The following is a 13,242-nucleotide window of genomic DNA, read 5'->3' on the forward strand; positions in this document are numbered from 1 at the left end:
TTTTTTTTTCTTTTGTAGTCACCCTCACATATCACTGCTGTTAGTTGCTTCATGTGAGATCTGATCAGGCCTCAGTAAATCATCCACCATGAGCAAGAGAGCATGACAGATATCGAAAGAGAGAAACCACATATGAAAACAAATCTTGGGTGAACAGCACCCACACGTCTCAAAAAACTCTCCTGATAATTTGACTAATAAGCAGGATAAACAGAGAATTTGCGGTACTCACCCGAGACGTCGGCTGTGTGTGACCGTGCTTTGAGAGATGAGAATGACCGTCTCTCGTCTTCTCCGCTCTCTCTAAATAAGGCCCTGACTTCACGCTCTTTTCCCCATCTGCTAAAGCTATTTCCCCCCAAAAGGCATCTGATTTCCTCTCCTTTACCCATGAGCAGAGAAAGGCCCTGCTCTGTGTGCCGCATCTGTCTCTATGGGTGAAACCTTTGGGACGTCTTGAATGGCGATGCTGTTAGTTCTGCTGGAGTAGTGTGTGTCGCGATGAGCACTGTTATTCTGATTAAAACACTGATACACTACCATGACTGTAAATTACAACTAATGTATATTCCATAAAAAATCTTTGTGGGATGTTGTTGAAATTATATGGGATATATACAGACATATATTCATACACACATAAATATATATATATACACACACACACACACACACATATATATATATATTTATACACACACAAAATGAAAGATTTTCATAGACAATGAAATAGCAAAACAATAATGAGTTTATTCTTATATAGTCTTAAATTGGGAATCTAAGTTTGGGAGCTGACCAGGCCAAAATAACAAACAAATGTTCTTCATTTTAACCCTCGTTGCCTCAACATAATCATAAAGAAAAGAATACACAATACACTAACCTAACTGCCTAACCTAAAGAAGAGTTTACAATGAACAAAAATGGTGTCAGACTCCTTGCTTCCCAGTCTCAATGTTTACAATATATTTACAAAACTATTTACAAAGTCAAGTGAAGAAATTGAGAGGGCAATCCAAAATCAGTGTCAGAAAACAGGCAAAAGGTTAAATAAACTCAGCTCAGACAGTCCGTACACACTCTTAACACACATCAGCTCTCCACTCAGAGCACAAAGATGTTGTGATGATGACATGCCTTTTAAAGTACTGTGCACCAATCAGGACATGGCATCAATCAGCCTGCGGGAGCCAATCAGACGCAATCCCTGAGCAGACACTCCCAAAACAACACAGAAACAAACCATAGGGTCCTAACAATATATATATACACACACACTACCGTTAAAAAAAATGGAATACTTTCATTCAGCTTCAGCAAGGCTGCACTTGACTGATAATAACACATTTATAATGTTTCAAAAGATTTTTGTAACAATTTTAAATAAATGCGAAATGTATCATGGTTTCCATAAAAATATTAAGCAGCAAAACTGTTTTCAACATTGATAATGATAATAAATATTTCTTGAGCAGCAAGTCATCATATTAGAATGATTTCTGAAGGATCATGTGACACTGAAAATTCAGCTTTGCCATCAAAGGAATACATTTTGTTTTAAAATGTTTTAAAATCAAAAACTTTTCATTTGTAATAATAATTCACACTATTATTGTTTTACTGTATTTTGATCAAATAAATGCAGCCTTGGTGAGCATAAAAGACTTCTCTCAAAAACATTATATATTTTGTATAAATTATAATTATTAAAAAATTAACGAAGTAGAAAAATGTGACAGTGATAATATTGCACTTTGCACAATTATTTGTAAGCTGCCATCTCCTCCAACGTACCGTCAGTGGGTTTTTGACCTACTTTTTGCCTTCAAACTTGAAAAGATTAAATTTGAAGTTAGAATGAAACCCAATCTTTTCATAAAATCTTGGAGCCCAAATTTAACTCCAAATTTAATCTTTAGGAGCCAGTTGTTCTAAAGTTTTAATCTGGATCAGAATGAATCAGAATTTTTAGAAAACCCATGTTTTGCTATCCAGGATCAGGTAATCCATCTAACTTTTGTGCTGGTTTTTCAAAGCAAAATTGGATTGTATCACCCATTATCTTGCTTTTGTCCGTTGTTGACGTTGTAGGTGGTTTGTCGATGGACTGCACAAAAAGAAAAGACTCAAATGTTTGTGCAATCCCACTACCAATAGAAGAAGATCTACAGCTTAGGGACTTCTAGCGCTGAGCCCCTGTCCTCTAAATCATCCTCACAACAGAGGAGAAAGTGCTGAAGATCAACAACCCATTAACACTTCTAACCCCTCTCAGCTGCTCCGAGCTTCTCAACAAATCTGCCTTTTGGGAACAAAGAAAAAGTAATAATTAAAACAATCAAAAATCATAAAAAAGATTTAAAAGGGCTGAAATGAAAATCTATTTCTGACATGTTTTAGATGTATCGAGCTGTAGGGCTGGACTGGCTCGATTCAGTGGACAGTTGTGACCCAGCCTCCCTCTCATGTTACGGCCCTATTTATAACATCTCCCACCCCTCCTTCAGTCCCAGCCCATTGCCCAAAAGCCCGGCCACTGTTAGGAAGCACCTTTCCCTCTCAGCTGGGCCGCAGTCTGCGCTAGACTGTCAACTAAGATTCAGCTCTCATCATCATCATCAGCTGCTGCTGTTTAGCCGCGCTGCCTGGCAACTCTCGCTCGCGACGTGCATGGGATTATCACACACACACACGTGTACTGACACACTTTTTTCCTTTTCCACTTTTTTCCTCCAAGGAGAGATTGCGAGAGAAGTGAGAAGCAAAGGAGCGTTTTGTGTTTCTGGTGCTTTTAATTAATCTTTTCATCTTTTGGAAGTTTTGCTCTTGTGGTTTCTGTTTCGCTAGCGACCGGTTTCGTGCATGCGATGGATCACACGCTGTTCGGCTGTTTGCGCAGCCCTCACGCCCCTCCGCAGGCCCTGCACCCCGCCTTCGCCCTTCACGGACGCTCCGAGCACCTCTCCACGTACCCTGACCTCTCCACCTCCTCTCCTTCTTCTACCTGCATCGTGAGCGGTTATCCAGGTGAGGATGGGGGACTGTTTGGGGGGCATGGGCACCAGCGAGGGCCACACATGTCCCAGCAGCATCATCATCATCATCATCTACCCCAACCGCAGCAGACCGGATGGCACATACCGCAGACGGCCAGCGCCTCACCAGCAAGCGCCCGTCTAGGACTGGGCATCTCGGCCCCTGATTCAGGCTCTTCAGACATGGGCCCCGGGGGCCCCAGTCTCTGCGCGAGCACCCCGAGCCTCGGCGGAGGGGTGCCCTCAGGTGCCTCTTGTGTTCCCGGAGGGGATTTCGGACGTCATACGATGTCGCCAGCCGAGGCTGAGAAAAGGAATGGCAAACGAAGAAGCGACAGCTCTGGTAAGAAAAATGCTCATTTTTATTTTAAACTAATCTATACTTGGATTAAAAGCAAAAGGATCTGATCTGATCAAGTCATTTTTCTGGGAAAATTAAAAAAAAATTTTTTTAAAAGTTTGTATGTACATTTTCTAAGTGAATCTTGAGGGTTTTTTTTTTAACATTGCAATATTGTTCAGTAATATGGTGTAGAGTCTCATTGTTTGAAATAAAATTTGTTGAATCAAATATATATATATAATTATTTAATGTCGGTAAATAATGTTATTTGTAAAATACAAAATTTTATATATATTTCTTATTTTATAAATCTTATATATAAACAATGTATCAATAAATATTTAGCATATATTATTTATTTGCTGTTTGTAAATAATATTTATATTTGTTAAATACAAAATTATATATATTTCTTATTTTACAAATATATTTTAAGTATTTATAAATATATTATTTATTTTTATATATAATATTTACGAATATATATATGTAAAATTATAAATGAAACTTTAAAAAATGGCGTCTGTAATTTTCTCCTGTGCATACTGCATGAACATATTACATCATGTTAATAAATTCTTTGTAACGTTTTCCGGAATATCAATCATGATTCCATTATTTTAGTTATTTTAGTTTGTTTTATTGTAACTGAAAAAAGAATTTAACAAGTCATGGTGCATTTTAACAGCCTTCACAATCAGGCTGAGTGCAGTACTCGTGTTTTTGGAAAATGATTCTCTTACTGTTCAGAAACGTGGAGCCGTGTTTTTGCCTGTGAGAGTTTTGTAGGTGTTGGCTTGCACGCACAGAAGCAATTATTTTGGCTAGCAGAGGGCAGATTGTAACTCTTGTGTGGGCATTTAACTGCACGCATGATTCACGTTTAGCCTCATCTGTTTCATCTCCTCACTTTTTTGGCAAGCACAAATAAGGCTTGTGGTAAAGTAACTAATGCCATGGTCTGAGAAGGAGAACAGGGACGCCTGTGTTGGCATTTAACACGAAAAGCCAAACGTTAGATGACAGCAGTGCTTTAAGCAGCTTTCTCTTTGAATCAAATTTGTTTGTACATTGGAATCAGAACGGGAATATACTGTTACTTTCTTTTTGGTTTTGCTGATGGGCAAAACGGGCAGGGAGATATGAAGTAAATTGAAGGGTTTTCGATTCACTGCAAAAGAAGTTGTTTAATCTGATGGGCATCTCCAGTTTTGTTTTGTCTGGAATAGTTGCCACTCGTGTTAAAAAATCAATTTAACACTGCATAAAATGGATCATAAAATGTATTTTTACGATCTTGTTACTTCAAAGGGAATTTTAACTACTTTCTGCCCTTTAAAACAAAGTTCAGGTCAAGAGGCACAGCCCTGCAGATGTTGATTTATTCTCATTTGTGCCAACCCGAAATTAACATAACATAAATACACTTGTTCCACTGCTGAAAAGGTCTAACAGAACTGGAGGACTCCGCACTAGCTCATACTAGCTCATTTTAAACTTTTTTAACAATTTTTTCACTTTATTAGAAGTAAAAATACAGATATCTTACAATTCTTGGTCACAATTCTTGTATATAAAATATATATATAAAAAAACAGGCAGAAATTAATAGGAGAAGTTATTTTATTTATTATTTGTATAAATAATTTTGAACATTATTTGAATATCTGTGGTTATTATTCTACTCCCGTAGCAGAATTTTCTGCCTTCAAGTGAGATTTACAATAAACATAGAGTGATAACCATGTTGTGGTGTGTAATATTGTTTTAGCCCCGAAATGTATTGAATTTATTGACAGTGTATTTAATAAGTAATTCTCGCGGATGTGTTTGGGGCATTTGAACAGTTTGAGCATTTCGTTTTTAAAAGGCATTTAAATTATTACAATGTTTTAATATACTTTCTATTCTATTGACGGTTGCTTCATTTTCAAAGCAACTATAGCATAACAAAAAATAAAAATCTTTACTTTATCGAATGCTTTTATATTGAGCACCAATCAATGCAACAAGGGCTGATTTAATAGTAAAACTGTCAACATATTTTTCAATTCATTTTAAGATATATTGTTTGATTTATTCAAAGCATGTGTGGATGTTCTAATAAAACAGCACATGCCTGGATTTTGTCATGTGGGTTTTCATGTTGGTTTCTTGTTTTTTTCACCAATAAATCTCAGCCCTAGTGTGTGTAAGTAGAATATTAAAGTAGATGTCTCAATTTTCATTGTAGCTGTATTTTTTAAAATCATCTTTGAAAGCTTAGGCTGTCCTTCTTTTTCCTCCTAGTACTTTTCTTTTTTAAAAGAAGAGATAAAAGTTAAAGCGCAGGCCTAATTGCTGTGGTGTAACCGCCGTGTCGCGAAGCCGGGAAAAGTTGCCTTAACTTAGAGCAGCTCTGTTCACAAAACTCTGCTCGTGTTGGTTTTTCTCACTCCACAATGGCTGCGTTTGGCTGGCAATAAACGTGTTTTTTTGCTCGTTTTAATCAGACCCACATTCAGCTGACTCTTTAAAATACATCTGGTGAAATTTCAGCTAAAACTGGGTATAATCAGGGAAGTCACAGTTGCAATTTGATGCGCCGTCTTTGGAAATCACCTGATGATTATTTGTTCTTGAGCATAAACTGCATATACTTCTGTGCTAAACTACAATATCGTCATTGCACGAACCATTCTTGACATTTTCATCCTGAGTCTATGTCCTTGTCAGCCTCTGTAAATCTCAACCTGTAAATTATACTGTTAAATAACACGTTTGGCATGTGTTTATAGCAATCATGATGTAGCTGACAGCGGCGATTTCACACTTCATCTGAACGTCCACATACAGTGAGACCTTCAAGGCGATGGGTATATTCAAACTGAAATAATACTTTGCCATCAAAGTGTATCTCTCAGAGACACCTTGAAGTTGTGTCTGAGAGTTTAAAAACACTGTTTGTTTGAGAATCCGACCAACCTGACACCGCAACAGTGGCTCAACCAATAGCTTGAGTTTGGGGGTGGGGCCAATCTGACTAAAAGGGAAGTATGAGGGAAAATATGTTTGAAAACAGTTACAAATTACAAATTTACTTTCTTCAGTGTAACACAGAAGAACATATTTTGAAGAATGTACAATGAAAGTCATCATTTGGACACCACTGACTTTCATTGAATGGGCAAAAAAAAAAAAGTATAATAACAGAAGAAAGTAAGTTTTTGAACAGTATGAGGGTGAGTAAAATTTCATTTTAAGATGAACTTTCCCTTTAAGATGGGATAATACAAAGTATTTTAACATTGGAAAAAACATAAAAAATGATGTACTTGAAATATCGTGCTGACTTGTGCTGAAATGGCAGGTCTCGCCACTTGCGGATGGGGTCTCATTAAAGTAGACTCTATTTACAGCTGGGTTTTGGATTGCTAGTTGGATTAGCGCTCACTCCACACCCATAGATAAATTAACCCAAAAGCTTGATAAGCCCTTTGCAAAGTGAGTCACAGCAATTTAAAGCCACCATAAAGGCGCATGTGTTACGAAAAAAAGAATACAATTTCCATCCTCGTGTGTCAAAACAACAGCAGTGCATGCGTCTTCAGTAGGATGGATTGCTAGGCTAATCTGACATTTCCTCATTGACCTTTTGCGTTTCCCATTCAAGAATAGACTAGACATAATTGAGCTCTTGCAATAACCACATGTAATTGTATATTTGCGCTTTTATGCATTTGTTCTGTCACTCTAAAAAACATCTGAAACTGGGGGAAGCAATTCGCCGTAATTGACAGCGCAAGAGCGAGGGAGGGAATAAGAAACACTCCACTGAAAACTGTTGTGAGCTGGCAGCTCCTGAGCCATGAGTGAAAGACGCTCGTAAAATTTTGAGGTAAATAAACTAAGGAAATATATTTTTACACATCCTCCAGTACTGTTTTGTTCCATATTAAAACTACAAGGGTAGCGGATTCCATTAACAGTAAGTCAAATGAAGTCTTTGGAAAGTGTTATAGTGAGCGCCAACTCATTGTGAGAATCTATATAGCAGTTTGTGAAAACTCACGGCTGGGGCTGACTTTTACAAACAGCTGGCATGCACAATTGCAGCATCGTAAAATATGACTGGCAGTATTCCTTATTCTCCTCTGCTTTCCTTTATGACATTTCTGGGATTTCAACCCTTCAGTGATTGTATTTAATTGGAACGATTGCATTGAAATGAACTGATTGTGTTTCAAAGCCCATTTTGTTGTGGAACGTGACGCTGATGCTGCTCTTTGTGACCATGTTTTCTTCCATTCTTGTCTTTTCTTTTAAGAGTCCCAAGATGGGAATTACAAATCGGATGTGAGCAGCAAGCCAAGGAAGGAGCGGACAGCATTCACCAAAGAGCAAATTCGAGAACTGGAGGCAGAATTCGCCCATCACAACTATTTGACCAGACTGAGGCGGTACGAAATCGCCGTAAACCTGGATCTCACGGAAAGGCAGGTGAGATGACCGAGCGCGACCTGGTACCTGTTCATCAATCATTCTGTCAGAAGCTACTGCTGTTTTTTTTTTCTGGGTTCAGTGGTTTTCTATCCAGCCATGGAATGGGACTATTGTATTCCAGATGTTTCTGCAAGCTCTCTTTTTGGCTGTAGTCAAGTAACGGGAGAGGCGAAGGAAGTTCTGTACGCTAAGGCACTTCCGCCTTGCTGCTCCGTCTTACAAATTGGTCTCTGCGTGGGAAGGCGCTTCCTACAGCCATATGTGAAATAAATAGCACATGACGCTTTATTTGGAGCCAGAGACATATTGGTTATTGTAACTATTTGATGTTTTAACCAAACAACTATGTAATCTTATTAAACCATTGAAGTTTATTGACTCTTACAGACATAAAGAGATGACATAATGCTTGCTGTTTTTGAAATGACATCATTGGCAGGTCATTCTGGCCTAATTCAAAACACCATTCATAACATTTTTAACTGCTCAATGAAGGGCTTTAATTTATAATATATCCAGTACATCGCAGTATTTTAGACCTTTTGGTTATATAAGACTTTGCAGTTTGCCATGGATCCCACAAGGAAGTGACATCTGTGGCCTTAAATTATGCTACATTCTCTGGGGATACATTCCCAAGGCTTAGAATTAAAAACCTTGCCACACGACAAGTAAGCAAATCCGTCTCCTGCAATGTGATCCCTGTGTGAACCTGCTGGAGTTCTGGACCTTTGTGGCAGGAGTAGTACTATGACTGTAGGGCCACCACCGTTTTGCACACGTAAAATACTAATCATAATAATATTGCACAGCCTAATTAAATGATCTTTAATTCAATTTATTAGAGCACCTGCAAGACAGCACTGTATTGATATTCCTAAATGTTTTAGGGGTTTAGAATTAAACTCCTACAGTTAATTCAGTCTGAACTGCTTAACATACAAACTCCATTCTAGGGCTGCAACTAATGATTATATTGATAATCTATTAGTTGGCAGATTATTTCTTCAATTAATCGGATAAAAGCCCTTTTTTTAGTTTTTTTATTTTTTATTGACAAAACACACTATTCCACGTCCTTCCCAACTCAAACAAACATGCTATGAAAACAGTGAATATCTGTATCTGTGCTATACATAATGTAAAAGAGTCATAAAGCAAAAGGAAAGTTTAAATCCCTACATTAAAAATGAAGATAATAATAAAGACAATAAAGGAAAACAAAAACTCAGTGTTAACAGATAAGAGGAATGTTCAGCAGGAACACACACATTCACTAGTCTGGACGCAGTAACCGGCTACTTTCACTTCTTTATCCTGTAAACGTAAGAAACGCCTCACATTTATATTCAATTACACACTGTTATCCCTTTACATTTACCACTCTCATAAAATACTTTTTGAAACCACATATTTCAGCAAAATGAATATCTTTGCACTAAATATAAATTGCGTTCCATCTGTTTTATGCGCATACGCGCGCCGGATGTTTAAAGGCCCACTGAAGTGCCTTTGAATGCGCAGTTGTATTCACTGTGTTGACGTAATTTCCAATGAAACAGGGAGACAGGGTGAGATATATCTAGAAGCTCCTCCCCTCTTTTCAAAATAGCCAATAGCATCTAGATCACAGCTCAGCATAATATCTAAACGTTTCTCCTCCATATTCCTTTAAAATATATCATTGTTTGTGGATTTCAAATGTGTCCGAACGTTTTTGCGCCGACTCGTGCGTATGATCCGCTCTGTGCTCTCGTGTTTCTGGACTGAAGCAGACTGTGCTCGCGCTGCGGCGGTTCACGTGACACTGACGGGTAAACGGACTTCATTTGCGTAAATGGAAAATTGAATCATTCCCTATCCTCTATATTTTGCATATGTGCCGTTCACCATATAGAAACTAGTAAATGTGTGAACAAGTGACCAATTTCAGCTGCAGCTTCAGCGTCTGTAGTAGTGTAGGAAGGGGCGGGACTTTAGATTCTAGAGAGCATTTGATTGGACAGAAGGTCTGATGAGAAGCTGAAGTCCGCAGTGATCCATTTTAGCGGAAGTGAGAGACTGTATGTTTTGAATCCTTTTATCTCCTAAATGCGAATTTTGTCATTGTTTTGGAACACACCAGCTTGTTCATAACCTTATTCATACTAAAAGCTAAAAAACTTACATTTTGATTTCACAGGGACTTTAACGCAGACTGTCAGGATGAGCCTTCATACAAAATGGAAATACTCACGTGAATTTGTATCACTTACAGAAAAGGATATAACTGTAAAGTTAAAGTTTTGTGCTGAGGAAACATATCACACATTAAACAGCACACAAGCGCCTGACAGGGCAAGCCATGTTAAACATTACGCTAATGCAGGAGCTTGAAGCTTAAAATAAAGAATTCTCATGTTTTGGGCAGCTTGTGTCACGCATCTTTCCCGCAGCAGCTCACTCTGTTTCCTCCACTATTTTTAGATACATTCTATCCATAGAAATGCGTTTTTCGGTGCTGTAATTTGACGTGACTGTCTGAAATTTTCTGTGCACAGCGGGCAAACACGACTAATCGATAATGACATTCACTATCGATTATTATCGATTAGTTGTCGCAGCCCTACTCCATTTTATTTATTTATTTACATTACATTTTTAACTTTTATTTATATCTTTTTAACTTTATTTTTTAAAGAAATTTTAAAGTGTGACAACTTCCCATTGAATTTTCAGCATTCAAAATGTAATATTCCTGTTTTAGAATTCAGTCTGAACTTCTGAACATACAAACTATATTTTTTGTTTCTAAACAAACTCTAACTTTGTTTAAGTAGTATTTTTTTTTTTTACTTTTTTGAATATTTTAAAATTAAAGTGTGAAAATTCCCATTTACCTTTTTTTTTTTTTTTTTTACCTAACATAAAACCATGATGTCATTCACATAGTGAATTCTTATTGGCTTATTGTCTGTTTTTTCTCTTTATCGCATTGATTTAAACATATGGGCCTGCACTAACCAGTGAGCAGTAACTTACTGGACATTTTCAGGCTGAGAGAAGAACTGCAAACGTTGCAGATATATTTTAAGGGTGTCAGTCTTACAGTGCTGACAGTAATGAACACGGGTGGCCAATTGAATAGTGTTCTAGCAGACCTCAAAATACAAAAACTATTCTATGCGGATCCTTGAAACGTAAGGTGAAGGAATTATTGTGTTGAACGTAAAATGTATTTGAATGTGAAATGCGCCTTTCAACTGAATGATTGCCATTTAGAAAAAAAAAAAGCCATCAAAGAAATAAATTTTAGCGTATGGTGGCGTGGTCCCCCAGCAAACCTTACTTGCACTGCAGTGACCGTTTAAGAAACAGCTAAGTCATCATTCTAGGAAACGTAAACACTATCTCTGAAGGAAAAGACAGAAATGTCTGATGCCACAGAGCAGATGGGCTGAAAATAACTGCCAAATATGTGCATTGAAAGCAATGTTATTTTTCAAGCGACTTCAGAGAAACATAATTCCAAACTTTGTGGATCATGCATTAGAATAGCAGGGTGGTCATATGATCACATGGCACATTTGCACCTGATCAAGGGATATTAGCTTACTGGAGTTTGGTGAGTCATGGCTGATCTACCTCTCCAATCGCTCTGCCAACAACCATAGTAAACAGATCATCTGCACCATCGGGTAGAACATACATACTAATTTGATGAAGACAAATTACACTCTTAAAAATAAAGGTTCCAAAAGGGTCCCCCCCCCCCCCCCCCCCACACACAGCGATGCCATTTAAAAGAACCATTATTTTTACACTGGATACATTTGAAAACGCAAATTTTCTCTACATCTTGGCTTTCTGTCCACACTGAGGTGGCATTTTTGTCCTGCGAAAACTGAGCTTTTTGACGACACACTCCAAATTGGATACATTTTAAAAAGCAGTTTTCACGTTGCAGTTTGGACTGTGAAACAGAAGTATTCAAAAACGATGGTGCATGTGAAAATATTGTAACTGTAGAAATCTGTGCTAAAGATAAATGTTACTTTGTACAATCTTCATATTACACTCCTGAAAACATGACCGAAAATGTACTCGCAATTGCTGTCATGCATCAAATTATGAGGGCAATTGTGTTTTAGACCATACATGGAACAGTGATGATTTAAGCTGATGATTTAAGCATTTTGTTTTAGTGAGGAGAAACTTTTTGGAAAATGCTAATGTGAACGAAGAGCGTTTTGAAAGGAAAACGGCATTTTCGGATTAATGTAGATGTAGCCTAAGAGTGTAGGATCTGACACTCATGTGTGTTTCTTTCCCACTAGGTAAAAGTGTGGTTTCAGAACAGGCGGATGAAGTGGAAGCGAGTTAAAGGAGGCCAACAGGGGGCGGTAGCAAGAGAAAAAGAGCTTGTGAATGTGAAAAAGGGAACGTTGCTTCCCTCCGAGTTTTCGGGTATTGCTGGACTCCACCATACGCCAGACTCACTTATCAACAACGAGGACAGCCACGACAGCGACCAGAGCTCTGAGCACGCTCACTTATGATACTCTCAGTGCTTATCTGGGGTCATGTTCAGTTAGGGATTATGTTAAATACGGGCTTAAAGTACAGACTGAAAGTACACAAAGACTGCACAGCAGATGATATGTGCCAATGAGGAGGCACCGCACCACGACGCCTTTCAGGACAGTTCCTGTGACGCCTCAAAGTAGTGACAATGCTTGCTCAATATGTAAAAATGTACACAGGACTGATATATTGTTGTGATGAGCAGAATATTTGTGATACTTTGGCATCAATATTCACAAAGAAAAGGTGCCTTGCTAGTTTGACGGAAATGTTTACACGTTTGAAAATGCCGTTAAATGCAGTAAAGGTGCTGTAAGCAATTTCAAAATCCTCCCTGTCAGAAAAGCCAAAGTGTTTTACAGAGCCTAGGGACTTCTGTCAGGTCATATGGATATGTTTTGCATGCTATTCCTTAAAATAATCGCTTACAGCACCTTTAAAGTACCCTTCCACTGCTGTTTTACTTGAAAGATAGAATAGCAGAATTAAAGGGATAGTTCACCCTCAAGCATCCTAGGTGTATATGACTTTCTTCTTTCAGCCGAACACAATCAGAGTTATATTAAAAAATATCCTGGCTCTTCCCAACTTTTAATGGGATTAAATGGCGCAGGAAATTTTTGAAGTTTCAAAAAGCGCATTCATCCATCATAAAAGTAATCCATACGGCTCCAGGGGGTTAATAAAGGCCTTCTGAAGCAAAGCAATGGGTTTTTGTAAGATAAATATCCATATTTAAAACTTTATAAACTATAATCACTTGCTTCCGGCAATGGCCGTATGCAAGTCTAGTTCCGACGGAAGGGTGACCTCTGACCC

General features: G+C 38.0%; 1 protein-coding gene across 1 annotated transcript; it reads left to right on the forward strand.

Annotated features, from left to right (window-relative positions):
- The first annotated feature begins 697 nt into the window (after positions 1-697).
- On the forward strand, positions 698-13,058 carry meox2a (mesenchyme homeobox 2a). Its single transcript, XM_051862683.1, has 3 exons — positions 698-3,378; positions 7,685-7,857; positions 12,177-13,058. The coding sequence occupies exons 1-3, from the start codon at positions 2,868-2,870 to the stop codon at positions 12,396-12,398; spliced, it is 906 nt and encodes a 301-aa protein (XP_051718643.1). The 5' UTR covers positions 698-2,867; the 3' UTR covers positions 12,399-13,058.
- The last annotated feature ends 184 nt before the right edge of the window (positions 13,059-13,242 follow it).

The sequence above is a fragment of the Ctenopharyngodon idella genome, chromosome 15 (genome assembly GCF_019924925.1).
Source record: "Ctenopharyngodon idella isolate HZGC_01 chromosome 15, HZGC01, whole genome shotgun sequence".
Lineage (NCBI taxonomy): Eukaryota > Metazoa > Chordata > Actinopteri > Cypriniformes > Xenocyprididae > Ctenopharyngodon > Ctenopharyngodon idella.

Bases quoted from the DNA above. Each gene is read 5' to 3' on its own strand.
- meox2a (XM_051862683.1), top strand. From the start codon at position 2,868: ATGGATCACACGCTGTTCGGCTGTTTGCGCAGCCCTCACGCCCCTCCG. The intron at 3,379-7,684 runs GTAAGAAAAATG...TTTTCTTTTAAG, and splicing joins ACGAAGAAGCGACAGCTCTG to AGTCCCAAGATGGGAATTAC. The intron at 7,858-12,176 runs GTGAGATGACCG...CTTTCCCACTAG, and splicing joins TGGATCTCACGGAAAGGCAG to GTAAAAGTGTGGTTTCAGAA.